The 20,874-nt window shown below is 41.6% G+C and overlaps 1 protein-coding gene across 1 annotated transcript in view; it reads left to right on the top strand.

Annotated features, from left to right (window-relative positions):
* The window catches only part of grin2db (glutamate receptor, ionotropic, N-methyl D-aspartate 2D, b), an 84,253-nt gene that overhangs the window by 46,277 nt on the left and 17,102 nt on the right, over window positions 1–20,874 (top strand). Inside the window, exons 9-13 of the mRNA XM_088326934.1 lie at window positions 167–292; window positions 5,412–5,641; window positions 8,432–8,592; window positions 19,233–19,302; window positions 20,516–20,633. Of these exons, the coding sequence (XP_088183060.1) occupies window positions 167–292; window positions 5,412–5,641; window positions 8,432–8,592; window positions 19,233–19,302; window positions 20,516–20,633 (705 nt within the window). The remainder of the gene's footprint in view (window positions 1–166; window positions 293–5,411; window positions 5,642–8,431; window positions 8,593–19,232; window positions 19,303–20,515; window positions 20,634–20,874) is intronic.

The following is a 20,874-nucleotide window of genomic DNA, read 5'->3' as shown; positions in this document are numbered from 1 at the left end:
CTATTCTATGTTATGATATTTTATGCTATTCTACTCTATTCAATCCCATTATATGCTATTCTATTCTATGCTTTTCTATTTTAATATTTGCTATGCTTTTCTATGTTATTTTATGCTATTCCTTCGACTGTATTCTATTCAATTCGATATTCTTCTCACCCCAAAGAGCCGTACAGCCCGGCCGTGTGGGTGATGATGTTCGTGATGTGCCTGACCGTAGTGGCTGTGACCGTCTTCATCTTCGAGTTCTTCAGTCCTGTGGGCTACAACCGCAGTCTGCAAACTGGCAAGAGTGAGTGATGAGTCCACTCCGTCGGTTTTTCGACGGATGAGCGCCGACGCCGTCTGTCACTGTCGCCTCCGCCGTCAAATAGTCAGCGTGCGACGTGGAAAGTAAAAAAGGAGAAAAATTCAAACAAAATTGGGCGTTGAGGGCTAAAGAAGGATCTTTGACGCCTGTATCCGTCTTTGGCAGCCAGCTAAAACACACCTTTGATGTCCAAAAACAGGCGTTTATGACTAAAACAAAACGTTTCAAAGGGCTTCACAGACCACAATTACAACATCCCCTGATCTGAAACCTACATGAGGGTAAGGAAAAACTCAAAAGCTTCAGCATAAGGAAATTTGAAGACACCTTGAGGTAATCGCCCTTCCAGAATGACCAGGCTGCAATGGATTCTGTGAGGGCATCAAAAGACAATATGCAGTCAACATCAATGTAATATAGGCAATAACAGAATGTCAGGTGATGGCTCCTGCCCCAAAATCTTGACTGATGAAGGGGTTTGAGATCAGTGGTTTTTAACCCGGTTGGAGCTATCAACCCCAGCAGTTTCATATATGCATTATATGCATGTATGCAAAATAAAATACTTGTTTTTAAATTCAAAACAGATGTTTTTCTCTCAGATCTGTGACTCGTTGATCCAGGGTGTACTTAGGTACTCTATTCTATCTTCGATGGTGTTTTTTGAAAGAGGAATTTTCAAGTATCCAACTCGTTGTCTTTAACGTAGCAGGCATTACAACTCGAGACCTAAATCGTCTCTGTCTATGGAAGCCTAGCTTGAATAGATTTTGACATCCATAGCTGTGTTTTGGGCGGACGAATAGTTCGTATGCAACTGGGAGGGGAATTATACTAAAAGAAAAAACATTAAAACAAACAAACAAATGTCAAAGGTGGGTTATCCCAGATCTTTGACCTTTGTAGCCATCTCAAGTTGATAGATTAGTGAGTGAGAAGTACAACATCATCAATGTGTTTACTTGAATTTTATGGGCAAGAAAAAGGAAGAAAAAATGTTAGAAAATGACGTTGCTGGGCTCCCGTCCTTTATGATAGAAACGAGTGACAGTGCCCCTAGTGGTAGCGAAGCACAAATCAACAAAGCTGAATAAATAGAGGAAATTGACTACACCCTCGTGTGTTTATTTCAATTGTAATCGGCAAAGAAACCGGAAAAGATAAACATTGATAAAACACACAAAAACGTTGCTGTGGTCCTTTATGGCAGAAAGGCTCCACAGTGACCCTAGTGGTAGAGAAGCGCCATTGCACTCCTGAACTAAATAACTAACTAGACAAAATAAATGACGTCGTCGGAGGAAAGGTGAGTCAAATCCCCACTGAAAACACACGCTTCGTAAAATATTTGTAGCAATCATTAAGACAAATATGATACCGATATAAATTTGTGTTATTCTGGGGTTTTATATGCCTTTGCTTCAAACTGTGCTCCGTTTTTATCATTGAGGTGTTAAAAAATTGGAATGGAAAAGGATCAGATTGGAAGCTGACAAAATCACAAATTAAAACTGCTTTATGCTCGGGAAAAAAAAGGTTAAAAAAATAAAATGAACACCTGATTATTTTTTTTTCATTGATCACAAAGAGTAGAATAAAGCATAAAAAAATATGAGAATATAAAGGAAAATAAAATGGAAATTCTTGTCCCAATGGCAAGTAATTTAGCACATTTAATTTGAATTATTACTTTTCATATTACTATTATTTTCATAATATTCCACACTGCCAAAGTAGGGAAAAAAATTCAGAATAATTAAAAGAAATTTAATAAAAACTTGTTTTACTTGGCACCGAATTTTCCTCATTTTATTTTGTTTTTTTATATATAAGTTTACTTATGTTCTGTCTATTTTTTATATTTAAAATATTCGATATGATGGACGATTGTGCTAATTTAGCATAATTTTTATGGTTTAACACATTGTTTTGATACATTTTTCCATGATAGTTTTGCTGATTTTAGCATTATTTTAACGATTTCAATTTTTTTTTTTCGTTAATCCTTTTCCATTTAAAACAATCTCTGACATGTCTTTTTAATTGTATAAATTTTCGCACTAATTTTATTTATTTACTATTTCAAAAATCTAAAATGTGAAGTAGCACAGTATTCATTTTATTATCACTCGAGTGTTAATTTTTAAATTGCTCTACTGTTGTGTTTTTCGTCACGATATCTGAGGTATAGAGAAGGTAACTTTTTAACGGATACAAAAAAAAACAGCCTCTGGGTCTTTAAAAATGTATTCCCCCTATTGCGTCCATGCGCTATTATTGTCAATCACCCCCCTTCACTTTCTGGGCGAGCTGTCGGCGAGAGTTACGGTTAAGACGCGGTATCGTGCTCCCTTGACGCTAGCACACAACGGGTGGTCGTCATCCCTGAAAAATGACGGGTGTCGTTTCGGAGCAGCGCTCGCGTCTCCGGCCGCCTCTAACGTAATACGCTGCCCCCTGTTGAGCGGGAGTGCCGAACATAAATCAACCGATTGTTAAAATGGAGCGCCGGCTTCTGAGTATCGCGGGGAGTTGTTGAACCGCATCGGAGTATGTCTAACACTGAAGGGGCTATCTATTATTCAGCGGCGTAGTTTGTACTCCTGTGATATTTAACGCCTCTGATGCGCCGGCCAGTTCTCAGCGATTGCTTCGCTTTGCCGGGATTTCACTGAGTCATCCTTGACCTACTTCTTCACAACGGATTGAATGTTGATTTTATTCATGCAAAATTATGTCCACCATCAATCATGCAAGGCCTATAATTCAACCAGGAGAGACAAAATGAGGGGGGAATATATGGTGAAAAATAAGTACATGATCATGAACAAACAAAGTCCACTATGGCCTAGAGCTGTCAATTAACACTAAAAACAAAATGGTAGAACATGTGATGCTAAAGGTAGGAGCGAACTATGATAACCATGGAAATACACTATGTAGCCCGACCCACCCCCCTCATTTTTAACATGTGTTCACCAGTTCCCGCAAACAGCAATAGTGAAATAGGGATAATAGATTACAGATGCACAGGTGCTGAGTCATTTTTAGGCGTGAAGAATGAAAAAAATGAGTAATCTTGCGGGACACAAAGTTGCTCTCTCAACCCCTGCTAGCTACAATAGTCAATCAGGTATAATGGATCACCACCGTGAGGGTGCTGTTCATTTTAGGAGGAAAGAACAGAAAAATTAAGCAGCTATCTAAAGCACAGATTTGTTCTCTCAGTCCCCGTTCTCAGCAAAAGTTAACCGGCGATAACGGATCCCGGCCACCACTGTGCACTATATTTCAGGCAGGCCAGAATGGCCCACCTCCGAAAGTTCTTTCTGCCGGGGTTGGGGTAAATCGCGGCCGCATGAGTTCAGTTAATTTTAGGCAGAAATACAATAAAGGCAGAAAAGAGCCCCCGGCAAGACAGAGGTGTGGTCTGCCGGTCCCTGCTGGCAGCAAAATGCTATTGAGGATAATGGATCATGGTCATAACTGTGCATTTAATTTTAGAGGGGCCAGAATGGCACGCCCCCACGACCCGAGTGGTTACGGGATCATACCCCCACCTCACCCAAGCGGAGTTAGCAAGGAGCATGTTATTTGTTTCTGTACTTAAGTACCACAGTGCTCTGCTATATAAAATATCCAGGATGAGAAAAACTGCACATACTTAAATGGGGTGTCAAACTCAATTTCACCGGGAGCTATATGCTAGAAGAACTAATCTCTCGGGTGTAAGCCAAGTAGAATAAAGAGAAAGAGAGTAAACAATGAAAGAGAACGGGACACAGAGTAAAAGAGAAAGAGCAGGAAAAAGAGAGAAAAAAAGGGAAAAAGACAGAGAGATATAGCGAGAGCACAACAAAGAGAAAGGGAGAAAAAATTAAAGAAGATCAGGAAGGGAAAAGAGAGAAAGAAAGAGCCGGAAATAGAGGAAATAAAGTGAGAAAGAAAGACAGAGAAAAAAGAGTGAACGTGAGAGAGTTAGACAGTAAAAATAAAGAGCAAAAGAGAGAGACAGCGTGTGAGAAATGGAACAAAAAGGGAGGGAAAGAGAGAGAAAAGGTGCGATCAGAAAATTTGCAGTCGGATCTTGACTTTAAACGGAATATTCTGCGCATTTACATTGCTTTTCAGAACTGAGATGCTAGCAATATTCCATTTACGATCTGATTATTCACGGTTCACAGATCCCTATTGCGCACCACTTCCTGTGGTGTGTCTTAGGCAAGTACCGCCTGGAGGGCCATTTTTCTCCAGGCTAATAATTTACTTGATGGAGGGAGCAGGTGAGAGGGATAGAGATAGGAGGGAGAGGGAGGAAGCAAGAGAGAGGGAGAGGGAGGAAGAGAGCGAGAGAACCCCCCAAAACTCTGAGAGGGAGAGAGGGTGCAAGTGAGAGAGATAGAGATAGAGGGAGAGGGAGGAAGCAAGGGTGAGAGAGGGACAGGGAGGAAGCAAGAGAAAAAGAGGGAGAGGGAGGAAGAGAGATAGAGAGAGGCAAGAAGCGAGACAGAAAGAGAGAGAGGGAGGGGGAGGAAGTGAGAGTGGGGGAGGGAGAGAGAGAGAGAGAAAGAGAGAGAGGGAAGAAGTGAGACAGACAGAGAGATGGAGAGGGAGGAAGCAAGAGGGAGGGAGAGAGAGAGATAGGCAGGGGGAGGAAGCGAGAGAAACAGAGAGAGGCTTAGGAGGAAGCCAGGGAGACAGAGGGAGAAGTATGGAGAGAGAAGGAGAGGGGAGAAGCGAGATAGAGGGGGGAGAGAGAGAGAGGTAGAGGGAGAAAGCAAGAGAGAGAGAGAGAGGTAGAGGGAGAAAGCAAGAGAGAGAGAGGGAGAGGGAGGAAGTGAAAGTGAGAGAGAGGGAGAGAGGGAGAAGGAGAAAGTGAGAGAGAGGGAGAAGGAGGAAGTGAGAGAGAGGGAGAGGAAAGAAGTAAGAGAGAGGAAGAGGGAGGAAGCAAGAAAGAGAGAGAGAGAGGTAGAGGGAGGAAGTGAGAGAGCGGTAGAGAGAGAGGTAGAGGGAACTGTAGAGAGAGAGAAAGAGAGAGAGAGAGAAAGAGGGAGAGGGAGAGAGAGATTCACATACATTTCCTTTCTTTCTTCCCGAACAGAAACCGGAGGTTCTACTTTTACCATCGGCAAGTCGGTGTGGCTTTTATGGGCCATCGTCTTCAATAACTCTGTGCCGGTGGAGAACCCCAGAGGAACCACCAGCAAGATCATGGTGTTAATCTGGGCCTTCTTCGCCGTCATTTTCTTGGCCTCCTACACGGCCAACCTGGCGGCCTTCATGATCCAGGAGGAGTACATCGACACCGTGTCGGGCCTCTCGGACAAGAAGGTAACGCTGTTGCTCGAATGCTAATGAACTGCGCTCGGGATCTGAAAGAAAAAATGACGTTGGGATGGAGTTGAATCTCATGAATTCAGAGCAGAGGTTCCAGAAAAAGGATTCTAAAGTTCTAAAAACAATAGAACCCCAAATACCTCATGTTAATTGTCCACCAAAATTTTACGACTACTGAGTACACTTAAAATAACCGGTGTTAAAGGAACACATAATGCCATTGGAATACTTCACTGCTTTGATAGCCTCCTTATCCCTCATATATCCCTTTTTCCTACAGCCATATTTCTTAGCGATGGTAATAATACATGTGCCTTCTTCGTATTTCTTCATGATTGCAAGGTTCCTTTCAATGGTTATCATCTTCTCTCTTTTGCCTCACTGCAAGCCTGAAGTCCCATGGCGAGTGTAGGGTTTTGATGTGCATTGTAAAAGAGAGAGTCCTAACCCCTCCAGAAGGATATCAAACACACCGGCTGGAGAGGAAAGAAGGCTTTGTTGACTCAGCTCTAGTCAATTGAAAGGAGATGGTATTTCTAGTTAAAAACAAACGATCTGTGCATCCTGTTTTAAAGTTTCTCAGTGAATATATGGTGATAGTAACGTTTGCCTCACAAATAAGTACAATACATACAATACACTATAGTATCACTGACTCGCTGAGTCTGAACGGAATGAAGAAAGAAAGGCACTAAGGCAGGTTTTAAATAATGGATAATCGTCCTTAATAAGTGTCCTGATCGCCGGTTGGTTTCAGCCATATTCCTGCCATATCCATGAAATCTCCATTCCCTTTTTTCTTTATATCTGTTTTGCTTTCTTTCTTTCTTTCTTTCCTTCTTTCTTTCTTTCTTTCTTTCTTTCTTTCTTTCTTTCTTTCTTTCTTTCTTTCTTTCTGTCTGTCTGTCTTTTACTCTGTCTTTTTTTCTTACTCTCTTTCTGACTTTCTCCTTTTATTCTCTCTTTCTTTCCGTCTCTTTCTGACTTTCTCTTTGTATTCTCTTTTTCTTTCTTTCTCTCTCTTTTTATTTCTCTTTTTATTCCTCTTTTTTCTCTTGTTATTTCTCTCTTTTTATTTCTTTCTCTCATTCTCTTTCTTTCTTTCCCTTTCTTCCCCTCTCTCACTTTCTCTTTTGCTGTCTTTCTGTTTGTTTTACACTCTCGCTCTTTTTCCCTGTGTCTCTTTTTATTCTTACTTTCTCTCTCATCTCTATCTCTCTTTCTTTCTTCTTTCTTTGTCATTTGTTTGTTTCTTTCTTTTTTTCTTCTCACTTTACCATCGCTGCCAATAAATTCAGTACATGTACATGCAACTTAGTCAGGGTAGTCCTGTGCGTGACAACTTTGTGATTTTTGATCATGGCGAGTTTCCCTTACATGGTTATGTTGTTTTTGCTTCTCCCTTTAGCATTGCTGGAAACTCTGGACCAATAGCAAATAAATACAGGACCAAAAAACAGTATTATATCACCAACTCTTTAAATCTGTGATTCTGAACGGAATGAAGAGAAACGGATTGTGGCATTTAATTCTGCCAATAGCGCCTTTACGCAAACCAATAGCAGACCTCCACCTTATATGGTGTCGACCAATAGGGGACAGACCTTTTAGAGATGTAACTCCTACTATGCAGGAATATTGTGGTTGTTGATGTTGTATGGTGGGGGGAACACCATAAAGAGGGGTATACAAATGTTATATTCCACATTAACCCTAAAAATGCGCGCAAAACTGTGAAAATTATATATCATGTCAATTGTATTGAAAGATTTGTTCACAGCCACGGATACCTTAACCACTAGGGTCATGGAGGCAAATCTTCCTGTGGTGTGTCTTGGGCAAGTACAGCCTGGCGGTGACTATTACTCTCTCAGCCGTTTTTTGGGAGTAGCGCTTTAGTCCCCCACATGAAACAGATAGCACTGGTTTCCGTGATTACCAGTAGCAAGAGAAGCCTTCAAATTTGACTCAAATACAGCACTTTCCTCATCTGGTCGCTGTTGTTTTTCTGTGTAAAGCGTCATCCCGAGCTTCGGAGATCAGTCGGACATCAGCATTGACGGGCAGCAGTGTGTGATTATACTGATACTGGGGAGAAAAACTATTTTGTTCCGACATAGCGCGCAGCCCCACAGTGCAGAGGTTCAGGGTTCAAGTCCAGCTACCTCAGCTTCCCCATGTGGAGTTTGCATGTTCTCCCAGTGCCTGTGTGGGTTTCCTACGGGCACTCAGGTTTCCTCCCACATTCCAAAAACATAAATGTCAGGTTAATTGGCCGGTCCAAAATGTTCCTAGTTGTGAAATGGTTTTCCGTCTCTGTGTGCCCTGCAACTGGCTGGGAACCAGTTCAGGGTATCCCCTGCCTACTGCCTGAAGATAGCTGGGATGGGCTCCAGCACCCCCGCGACCCTGCTGAGGATAAACGGTGCGGATGATGGATGGATAATTAGAATCCAGGCCAGTCTCCAAACACTTCCTTGTAAAGATATTTGCCTATTTATCCTTAGCCTTTTATCATTTCGCTCTTTATTTTGTGTTTACCCTGGAGTGCCGTGTCTAATCTCGTTGCAAACACTCCATTTTGATCAATTACAATAAAGATTTCAACCATAACACTATAAGATGGTGGACACTGCATCCCGAGGGTCTTCTGTAGTCCGAAGCTTCTTGTTCCTTCCGAGATTCGACCCTCCTGAAAGTGTTCTCATAAAAAGCAAACTTAAAATAGGTCAAGCAGATTGTATCCCAGCCTGAGGTGTCTGATGCCCCTTTCGTCACCTTCAGTTTCAGCATCCCGAGGAGCAATACCCGCCGCTGAAATTTGGCACCGTGCCCAACGGGAGCACGGAAAAAAACATCCGCTCCAACTACCCGGACATGCACCAGTACATGGGGAAATACAACCAGAGAGGAGTGGAGGACGCCATTCTCAACCTCAAAACTGGGTTCGTACCTAACCCTTCCTCCTGTCATTCTCCATTATCTTCTTTGTCAACTTTGTTTAACCCTGTAAGACCCAGAATGCTTAAATAACATTGTTTGCAAAATAGGATAGAAACGTTTTTTTTTTGTTGACGGTCTTCATATTGTAGCTTTGTATCAGTGATGGAATCCTTGAATATGCGAGAATGTTAATATAGTGTTTTCAAGGATTGAAAAGTGCTTACATTTTGGGTGGAGTGCTTGTAAATGCTTGAAATTGTTGCCGTGTTTCTTAACAAGCCCGCTTCAAAAATGACAACGACACTGCACTCTGGTGGCTTCTCTTTGTCTTTGCACTTCTTCCCTTGTGATTAACAGCAGCTGGTATTAGTTTGTACACATCGTCCACTATAAGGTTGCACCCAAGAGGGCAGTTGCGTGCTGCACCCTAGACAAGGCACTATGAAATGGTTATTAGTGCTACTATTACATATCAATTATGGGCCATGCAAAAATGAGATGGCATTTCCCCGTGGTTAATTATAAAAAAAAGAACTTCTTGCAACTGTCATTTTTAGCCAACATCTATATGGGGAGAAATTTGTAGAAAAAATATTTACACTCATATTGTTTAAATCCACAAATGTGTTTGTGATTTACTCAAGACCTGAAAATGATTAATGCACAGGCAAAATTGAAAAATGCATATCTAAAACGTAGATATACAGTGGCTTGCGAAACTATTTGACCCCCTTGAACTTTGTGACCTTTTGCCACATTTCATACTTCAAACATAAAGATACAAAACTAATTTCTTGTGAAGAATCAACAATAAGTGGGACACAATCATGAAGTGGAACACATTTTATTGGATAATCTAAACTTTTTTAACAAATAAACAACGAAAAAGTGGGTGTGCAAAACACTTCAGCCCCTTTTCTTTCAGTGCAGTAAACTCTGTCCAGAAGTTCAGTGATGATCTCTGAATGATTCAATGTTGATCTAAATGACTAACGATGATCAATGGAATCCACCTGTGTGTAATCAAGTGTCTGTATAAATGCACCTGCACTGTGATAGTCTCAGAGGTCTGTTTGAACCGCACAGAGCATCATGAAGACCAAGGAACAAACCAGGTAGATCCGAGATACGGTTGTGGAGAAGTTTAAAGCTGGATTTGGATACAAAAAAAGATTTCCCAAGCTTTAAACATCCCAAGGAGCACTGTGCAAGCAATAATATTGAAATGGAAAGAGTATCAGACATGATGTTTGGCGTAAAAGCAGCACAGCTCATCACCCTCAACACACCATCCCCACAGTCAAACATGGTGGTGGCACCATCATGGTTTGGGCCTGCTTTTCCACAGCAGGGACAGGGAAGATGGTTAAAATGGATGGGAAGACAGATGGAGCAAAATACAAGACCATTCTGGCAGAAAACCTATACGAGTCAGTTAAAGACCTGAGACTGGGACGGAGATTAGTCTTCCAACAAGACAATGATCCAAAACGTAAAGCAAAATCTACAATGGAATGGTTCACCAAAAAAACATATCAAGGTGTTAGAATGGCCAAGTCAAAGTCCAGACCTCCATCCAATTGAGAATCTGTGGAAAGAACTGAAAACTTCTGTTCACAAACGCTTTCCATCCAACCTCACTGAGCTCGACCTGTTTTGCAAGGAGGAACGGGCAAAAATATCAGTTTCTCAATGCAAAAAAAACTGATAGAGACATACCCCGAGCGACTCGCAGCTGTAATCGCAGCAAAAGGTGGCGTTACAAAGTATTAACTCAATAGAAATTTTGCATATCCGCTTTTTCGTTTTATATTTGTTAAAAAAGTTTAAAATATCCAATAGAAATGGCGGCGCCCTCTATGGCGGCGGCTGGATCTGCTCCCGACAGTTTCTCACATTCTAGTCAAAAACCCCAATCTTCGACTCAGTTTATGAGGGCGAACAAAGACAACTCTAACTGTAGATTAAAATACGATCGCAGTTTTTTGCTGGATATGCGAACATCCAGAAATCCAGCGCAAATTTCGACGATCACTCTGGAGTGTTTACTTAGCCTCGGAGTGCTACGTCAACAGAACGCAGCGGCCTACAAAGCAGCGAGTAAAAGTGGCAAGCGGAAGCGCTGTGACCGGGGAAGGAAACGAGGTTGTCGGGCCGGGCTAACGGCTCGGATGAAGGCTAAACCCTTCAAAACGCCTCTACCATCCATTTTCCTATCCAACGTCCGCTCCCTGGACAACAAACTGGACCATTTACAAGTGGAATTTACATCGAACCGCGAATTGACGAACTGTTGTGCTTTAATTCTGACGGAGACATGGCTAAACTCATCTATCCCGAATGACGCTGTTAGCATTGTGGGGCTAACTGCTTTCCGCGCTGATAGAAGCGGCGAGCTCACCGGCAAAAGCAAGGGGGGCGGTCTATGCATTTATACCAACAACAACTGGTGTAAAAATGCGAAGATAATCTCGAAACACTGCTCACGAGACATTGAACTTTTGACGGTGATCTGCAGACCCTTCTACCTACCGAGGGAGTTTAGCGCGACCAACATTACTGCCGTGTACGTGCCCCCAGCGCTAATACGAAGGAGGCAATGGACGTTCTCTACCGAACTGTGAGTGAACTGCAGCATGCTTACTCCGAGTGCATTTTTATTGCGGCGGGGGACTTTAACCAGGCCAATATGAAAACAGTTCTCCCGCATTTCCATCAGCATGTAAACTTTGCTACAAGAGGTAGGAACACATTAGACCTGGCCTACACAAACATCAAAGGTGCATATAAAGCAGCCCCCCGCCCCCATCTTGGCTCATCAGATCACCTTTCTATTATGCTAATTCCAGCATACAAGCCCCTGCTGACCAGAGAAAAACCTACAGTGAAGCAGGTGAGGGTGTGGTCTGAGGGGGCAATGGAGGCACTACAGCTTTGATTGCACTGATTGGGACATGTTTAAATCGTCTGCCACTTACAATAACAAAATAAATATAGATGAGTACGCCATTTCTGTGTCAGCCTACATCAGTAAATGCGCAGAAGACGTCAGCAATAACAAAACTATATGCACCCGTGCCAATCAGAAGCCCTGGATGACTGCTGAAATACGAAAACAACTAAAAGTACGGAACCTTGCCTTTAGATCTGGTGACAAGGAGGCGCTGTTATCAGCGAGGGCTAACCTGAACCGGGCTATCAGACTAGCAAAGCGAACGCACAGTCAAAAAATCCAGGAACGTTTCCTCAGCACAACCAACACCAGGGATATGTGGAAAGGCATTCAGGCCATCACCAGTTACAAGCCAACCACCGCCCCAGTGCAGAACACTAGCATGGACTTTCTGAATGACCTCAACAAATTCTTTGGAAGGTTCGAGGCACAAAACGGCACCCCTGCAGCGAAAGCGGTTCCAAATCAGGACGAAAGAGCACTCCACCTGGACTCATCTGACGTGAGGAAGACCCTGAGAAGGGTCAACACAAGGAAGGCTCCAGGCCCGGACAACATTCCGGGGCGGGTACTTAGGGAGTGCGCCGATCAGCTGGCTTGTGTACTAACAGACATTTTCAACACCTCGCTAGACCAAGCCAAAGTACCATCATGCTTCAAATTTGCCAACATCATCCCAGTGCCAAAGAAACCCCAGATCTTATCACTCAACGATTACCGGCCCGTTGCACTGACTCCTATCATAATGAAGTGCTTTGAGAGACTGGTTAAAGAGCACATCACCTCCAGTCTCCCCTCCTCATTCGACCCCTTTCAGTTTGCCTACAGGACAAACCGCTCCACCAGGGATGCCATCTCCTCTGCGCTTCACCTGAGCCTGACACATCTAGAGGAGAAGAACACCCATGTGCGGATGCTGTTCCTGGACTTCAGTTCAGCATTCAACACCATCATCCCACAACATCTGGTAGACAAAATGAGACTCCTGGGTTTCAACACCCCCCTGCGGAACTGGCTGCTGGACTTCCTCTGTGACAGACCCCAATCAGTGCGGATAGGTCAGAACAGTTCAGATGTCATCTACCTCAGCACGGGCTCCCCCCAAGGCTGCGTCCTAAGCCCCTTGCTGTTCACCTTGATGACACACGACTGCGTCCCTAGGTCCGCCACAAACCACATCGTGAAGTATGCTGACGACACAACAGTGGTGGGCCTCATCAGGGATGACAACGACCTGGCCTACAGAGAGGAGGTGGAGCAGTTGGTGGGCTGGTGCAGGGACAACAGCCTGGTCCTGAATGTCGACAAAACTAAAGAGATCATTGTCGACTTTAGGAAAAACCAGCCCAACCATGCCCCACTTTGCATCAACAACAAGGCTGTGGAGGTTGTCAGCAGTATCAAGTTCCTAGGGGTGCACATTACAAACAAACTCACCTGGTCCGTGAACACTGCATCACTGGTTAAGAGGGCACAGCAGCGCCTGTACTTCCTGCGGAGGATGAGGAGAGCCCACCTGCCCCCACCCTCCCTCATTACATTCTACAGGGGCACCATAGAGAGTATCCTGACCAGCTGTATCTCTGTGTGGTGTGGAGGCTACAGCGCTACCGACTGGGGTAGTGTGAGGAGGGTAACGAGGACAGCAGAGAAAATAATCGGGACTACACTTCCCTCCATTCAGGACATTGGCCAGAAGCACTGCCTATCCCATGCTAAAAACATTACCGGGGACCCCTCTCACCCCCATCATGGACTGTTCACTCTGCTAGCCTCTGGGAAGAGGTACTGCAGTGTGCGGTGCAGGACCACCAGGCTCCGCAATAGTCTAGTCCCCCTGGCCATTAGACTGTTAAATGGTCAATCTAACATATAGTTAACTTAAATCTAAACGGCTGCTAATCTGACTTTTTGCACTACTGGCAGTTTTTTTTTTTATAGCTTGCCACTCCTTGCACATTGCTCTCTCCACTATTGTAATTACAGCGTTATTGTTACAGTGTTAATGTTACTGTGTACCTGACTTGTTAACCTGACTGCCCATTTTGCACATCTGGTTAGCTACTCTTCTTGCACTATCGGCACTATGGTAAAATACTATACGTAGCCAAAATACAATACAACATTATTTATATCTGTACATTCAAGGAAACTGTGGGGGTCAGATGCATCGACATTTCGTTCTGTATACACGTGTACTAGAATGACAATAAAGTAGATCTGAATCTGAATCTGAATCTAAAGTGTGTTCTACTTCATGATTGTTTGCCACTTATTGTTGATGCTTCACAAAAAATTACAGTTTTATATCTTTATGTTTGAAGTCTGGAATGTGGCAAAAGGTTACAAAGTTTAAGGGGGGCAAATAGTTTTGCAAGCCACTGTATTTGTGGCTTTGAAAAATACACAATTCACACCGGATTTCTCTTTTTAATGATGCCGGAGAAATTGGAAATTGGCTTTCAAAGTCCTTAAAAAGTGCTTGAATTTGGCCAGGAAAAAAGTGTGCGAACCTTCCATCTTAACATAGTCATTATATTTCTCGCACTCACAATTATTCTGGACGGGATATTTGTATAGAAGCCTGAACCAAAATCTGCAAAACCTGTCTTGGACTGGATTTACCATACTTAAGTACAATATAGATCTTTTAAAACTTCACAAAAAATTGATTTTTCTTGCAAACATTCAATTTTCCTCTCCATAGATCTCCTATAACACCATCTAACGTCCCCAAACCACAGTCCACTGGCCAAACACGGCCCGCCTCCTCATTTTGTCCGGCCCCCTGAACAATACATGATAGCATTTTGATATGCATTTTTTTGTTGTTGACTTGAACAAGAACGCAAAGTCTGGCTTCGGGTTTTTGTCTGTAACAGGATTTGAACCCATGTCGCAGCAGCCGATCTTTTGCAAGACACTGTAGCTTATTTGAAATGCCTAAATACAGAGAAGCACTTCAAAGTCAAACGTCTGTTTTGTAATTTTATTATTCCCTAAGGTTTAGTTTGAAAAGAAATCACAGGATCTGTGCCCTTTAAGGACAATGTACAACCTATCAGAGGGCATTTTTCTAACCCTGACGGTTTCTTTTCATCTTACCTGCCTTCGTCGCCCCCTCGTCCTTCTCCGATTGCTCAGGATAGAAATAATTGGCGGCAATTAACTTGAAAGAGATTCGTTTCTTCCACTCGCCAATCAAATTGCAGCCATCTTAGAAAATAAAGCAGACCATCGCTCATTAGTGGTCAGCGTTAGTCGTTATTAAAACGGACTTCGAGGGACCACACTAAGCTAGTTAATTATATATTTCCATGGCAACCAGCGGCTAAAACAAGGGTCACCCACCATTTTGAAACTAGCTGTTTTTTGCTACTGAAATAGGGAAGGGCTACCAGTTTGATAGGCATTTCTAGATGAATTTAGCATGTTATTTCTCTGTTATTACCAGTTTGTCATTTTTAGAAGTAAGGTTACAATAGGCTCAGAAACTGATCATTTTAATGATTTCTAATCCCAGGGAGGAATCCAATTTCCAAGAAAATCACAATGAGCCAAAACCGATGCGCTATTTCTAGAACCGGTCCACGGGTTACTCAGGTATTCTCAAGGGATTACTTGGTGTTCGTGGTCACCACATGGTGGAATAATGGACTAAAATGCGTTTGTTTTGCACAAACTGATTTATGCTCCACTGAAGAATACAAAACAAGCATTTTTATTCCACTTGAGTCCGTTCAATTGTAATAAAGCCAGAATCGCGTTATTATTTGCTGCCAAGTCGACCTTCTTTGATTTGTGTTAGATTTATGTAAGCAGTTTTGTTTTAGTGTACACAGGCCAGTAAAGAACAAAAACCCAGAGAAATGACACCATGGGGATGCCCATGTCTCAAATGAAAAGAAAAACACACAAACAAATTTAAACGGAAATCAAATCAAAGTGGATAATTAACTTGAAAGTTAGCGTTTATAAAGAGAAGCAAATTAGCAGATCTGTAAGTCCCCATATGCTTGACTGAATGAATCAAAAGAAAACAGACAAATACTATTACTTTAATTACTCCTTTGTCACGATTAATGGCTAATTGTTATGGCAATAGTCGACTAGGGATAATGGATCCCGGCTACACAGGAACTGTTTGGAATAAACGGAAAAAAGAGCTGCCACATATGACAGAAATGTTCTTTCCGGGAGCCCACTGTCGGCAATAGCGTACTAGGGATAATGGATTGTGACTGAAACAGTGCAGTGTACCAAGGCGGACCACAAAAACATGCTTTGCGGTCCCCCCAAAAAATCACTTTTTTGATACAGTTTTCAATACATGCGATCTGAAGATGACTGTTTCGAATCGGTGGTTATTCAAGATAAACGAAATTCGTTCACGTGTCCATCAGTTGGTACGAGAAGGTGGTGTAATTTAGCCAGAGTGAATATTTTCAATCCACTCAAAGTGAATTCGATGGAAGGTGCAAATGCTCAGTGCTTTACCGAAAAATGAGATAAAATACCATTTTAGTGACATTTGCTTGAGTGGTGTATACTAAGGAGGTTATTATAGGCATAACAATGACACAATCCCCCCCAACACACACACAACTTTATGGCGATCCGAGGTTTTTTTTTTCAATTAGCAATGTGCTGAAACATAAAAGTACAAAGCGCAAATTAGAGAGAATACACGGCATATTTAAAAAAAAAAAAGAAGGGATTCAAGTGCTTTGATTTTTGCACTCTAACGACTACTTTAAGATGTTTCTTAAAACTTGACCTTGAAGTACGCCAGGGCGTACGCACACCCCCTTTTCAGGACCACTACCTTAGAAAGAAAGCAGCCCCATAAAAATTGCAAAAGGAGAATGGGAGGAATAGCAAAGCCGTTTTGACAAAATGGACCCGAAACGAGCTAGAAGAAAATGACGGCTAGATGAGGGAAAATGTACATGTGGGAGGCAGAGCGGAGGACGGACGGATGGAGGGGGGGATTTATACATCCTGGAGAGCGCTGTGACAAGAAGGGGTGAGAACGGAGAGAGCGAGGAAAAAGATTTACAGACTTCGGGGAGGGAAAAAAAAGACATAGGCCGGGATTATCAAGTTTAAATACGGAGCAAGAAAACACACTTGGTGGGGGAAAGAAACGACCAAAATAGAGTTGAAGGATCGGGAAAATGTGAGATTAGGTTGAAGGAAAACACACAAAAAATGAAACGCTGGAAGCGACAAAACAAAACAGTGCGATCCTAGCGAGAAATAGTTTCAATTATTCAAAGCGCCACAAACGCTGAGTTATATCCGCCGCGACACGGCTTCCAGCGCCGGGAACGATGACGGGATCAAATAAATCGGGATTACCGAAAAAACACATACGGCCCGGAATGGAGATTTTTATTGCCGGTTGGACAAGGATATATCCGACAGATCGTACTCAGGACACTCCATAGAGTATTTTACGTACAATTTTAATATCGATTTCAAAAAGCATCATTACTAAAGAACAGAATTTTCTTCCTCCGTTTGATTCATTTTAAATGGACAATGTAGTATTTAGTGCCTCCTAGTGGGACAAAATATGTTCATTTAGCAAAAAAAACATTGATTGGAATAATAAGCAAGTTAAATAAAATTATCAAAACCAATAGTAATTTTAATAAAAAATATTGGGTAGAGAATTTTGTATTTGTTTTACATTGTGGAATGCCTGCCTAAAAGTTGCTTCCATGTTTGTCTGGCATCTTGCTTTTCCCTTGCCACCGGTTTTCATTCGCATTAGACAATACAGTGTCATCTTGTGGTCAAACAATACACACTTTAAGTATAAGTAGTAAATTCAAAATCCCAAAGGTGAGAACCACCAGGAAAAGTATGTGTGTGTCTATGTGTGGAGTCAAACTTTCGAACAATTAACAAGACGAGATCAAACAATAGCCAACTATTAATGTGTTCAAATTTAAATACAAAAAAACATTACTGGCAGAATACAGAGATGAAGAAAATCGGGTATGAGTGATACTAGAGATTGGAAATACTGCGCTTAGGACTCTAGTTAACCTTGTTGTTATTGTTACTATTATTATATCATAACTGTTATTATTGATATTGTTGTTATTATCATATTGTTATTATTATAATAGTCAAAAAGTGCTAAAATACTACAAAAATCAAAACTAAAAAGGAAAAGAAAAAACAGACAATAATTCTTCAAAATACGTTTTCTTTGTCTAGACAAATATAATTCGAATTAGGGCAAATTTAGGATTTACTTTAGAAAAATTAAGTGTTTTATTGTAAGAGAAAATAATTTGAGACAATAGTTAAAGAATATACTGAAATACTACAAGAATAAGAACAATAATTCTAAAAAGAGGAACAGTGTGTATTATTAAAAGCCTCCTAGTGGTAGAAAAAATAAAACACATTGCTCTTTCAGAAAGCGTTTCAGATTTGGTAAACTGAAAACGTGCAAGGGCCGATTATTGGGCCTGGCATTCTTTGAACAGTCTTTAATAAACCCACCCTCTGTGAAAGGTTTGCAGATTTGGCGATCAGTGTCGCAACCTCGTACCTCACCTTTGTAGCATTTTCATTTGACCTGGGGGGTCTCGTGAAAAAAGCACTGCTGTGCTGTAAGACAGTTTCCAGTTGTTTCACCTTTTCACAGCGTTAGCCTTTTGTAGTCAGCATATTTCGTCTGGAAGCACCATTTGATATTATATTCTTCAAAAACAGCCACAGTCTCTTGACAATTTAGACAAACACAGTTGTTTTCAGATTTCGGTGTGCTAATACTCCGATGTCTATGTCCTGGAAATGGCAGCCCTCACAATCAACCGTCGTTTTTTAAGTTTACAGTCGCCATGTCGGAAATGGGGGTGGTCTAAAATTCTCCCTGAAAGCCAAGGGCAAGGTGGCCAAAGGACTACTGCCTACTGCCTTCATCTGTGCAAATTTATTTTACACTGCGGTCAACTGTAATGGCAGGCCACATATTAACAATTTTATGAGAGAGGCCTCGGGCCAGTGAAAATTTGATCACAGGCCACAACTGGCCCCCGGGGCCTGACTTTGGACATAACTGCTTTACACGATACATCAACTTTTTGTGGTAGAATAACACAATATCACTGTCCTTTCAATATTTCTCCAGAAAAAAAGGATAAGAATAAATACAAGTCATAAATATACTAACGGACTTACCTTTTGTTTAATGGGGAAGATTATTTCTAAAGTATAGAAAACAAATATATACTACAATACCAAAAAATTCACCAAAAAATGTAAATAATCCTAACAAAATTATATTTCTTAATGGGGGAAAAATGTGTTTAAAATGTGACAAATTCAGAATATACCTAAAATAAACAATAATAATAATAATAATACAATGAGCAGCATAAGCAAATGAATCATGAAAAATATTGTCAAAAAATAATACAGAAAATCACATGGGAGGTATATGAAAGAAACAAGGTTCAGAAACAGTTGATCATATGTCCCCTTGGAAACTCCCTTCCCGGTAGCAATGAAGTTAATTAGTGGCAATTTGCTGCCAAGATCTATCAAATAAGTCTGAATTTTATCACGCTCCCTTCCCGTTTCATCCCCCGACTCTAACGCAAACTCAGCCAATCCCCCACCCCCATTTAATGATGAATGTTTTTTTCTTCTTTGATCCCTTTACAGGAAACTGGATGCTTTTATTTACGATGCTGCAGTATTGAACTATATGGCCAGGAAGGACGAAGGTTGTAAGGTAAGAACCTACACAGGAATTTGACATATACACTTTGCTTTATTTAAAGCCCCTTGTGTGTATTATATGGTGTCCCTTGAGTTGTAAATATACTACACTTGTATTAATAAAATATTATTGGTTTAAATAAAAAGACAAACACAGGACTACTCTCATAAACAAGACTCGCAGTTTTGTAATTTGCACTTAGATTACTATCTATCTATCTATCTATCTATCTATCTATCTATCTATCTATCTATCTATCTATCTATCTATCTATCTATCTATCTCTCTCTCTCTCTCTCTCTCTATCTATCTATCTATCTATCTATCTATCTATCTATCTATCTATCTATCTATCTATCTATCTATCTATCTATCTATCTATCTATCTATCTATCTATCTATCTATCTATCTATCTATCTATCTATCTATCTATCTATCTATCTATCTATCTATCTATCTATCTATCTATCTATCTATCTATCTATCTATCTATCTATCTATCTATCTATCTATCTACCTTAGTCATATCCCTCAAGAGAGGTGACCGACAGCAAGACAAACACATACAATAACAAAGAAAATAAAAAAGGGGGAAAAATGGCAAAAACACACACAAACATTTTTGGACCATGGCCAACCCAAATGCCCCAACACCCAAACAAGTTAGGCACCTCAGCAGATGGTCATGCTTTCGTCCCTCCAGATGAAACGGGACACAAGAAGGGCAGGGCACCTTTATGATGCAGCAGGGGTAAACCAGTGAAAGCTGTCGAGCCCTGCTGTTGAACAAAAGAGTGTGTTGTGTCACCCTGACCAGAGTGACATGGCCCCTTTCTTGTGTCCTACTTATATTACACTATCTGAAAAAGCTGACCTGTTTGGCCCGAATGAAGATTTTGCCAAACTCGCTTGTCCCGATGGTGCTTTGAGGACTTTGTGGGAACTGACTTCCCACAGCTGAGCCCTGCATGTGGTTGTGTGAAACCTTTGTGAGTTATATATATGCAAAAAGGAAGGGGGCAAATCCTTTTTCAAGGCACCGTATCTCCTTCGGGCTTCTGTAGTGTCTTCTTCTAATGCACACACCTTAGCTCTAATCTACCATGACCTCTAATGGTTAATTCTTACACGCAATCCCTTTAAGATGAGCCAAATGAACTATCATACAATTTTACACACTGTCTTTTTAATATTTTTTTATCTTTTTTTTTTTAATTTCTCAAGGTGATGACCATAGGCTCGGGGAAGGTTTTTGCCACCACAGGCTACGGTATCGCCCTGCACAAAAACTCACGCTGGAAACGTCCTCTTGACCTGGCCTTGCTGCAACTGGTGGGAGATGGTGAGATCATAAAAGCCCAAAAACGAGAGCGTTGTGACGCTAGGGGGTGAAGGGAGGGCGATAATGGAGAGGATGTATGGAGAAAACGATGCTTGGGAGCTGTTTTGAGCGCGACAAGAGGAATAATGGTGTGTGGGAGAGGTCGATGGCGCTTTGGCCGGCCTGGAAGTCCTTTTATTTTGCTGAGAACTAAAAATTGTTTAAAAAAAATAGGAGGGGGGGCACCAAGAGCAGGAGTGAG

The sequence above is a fragment of the Urocampus carinirostris genome, chromosome 2, assembly GCF_059441175.1.
Source record: "Urocampus carinirostris isolate Australia breed hairy pipefish chromosome 2, RoL_Ucar_1.0, whole genome shotgun sequence".
Lineage (NCBI taxonomy): Eukaryota > Metazoa > Chordata > Actinopteri > Syngnathiformes > Syngnathidae > Urocampus > Urocampus carinirostris.
Note: the sequence above shows the minus strand (reverse complement) of the source record. Positions and strands in the feature narration are given on the sequence as shown.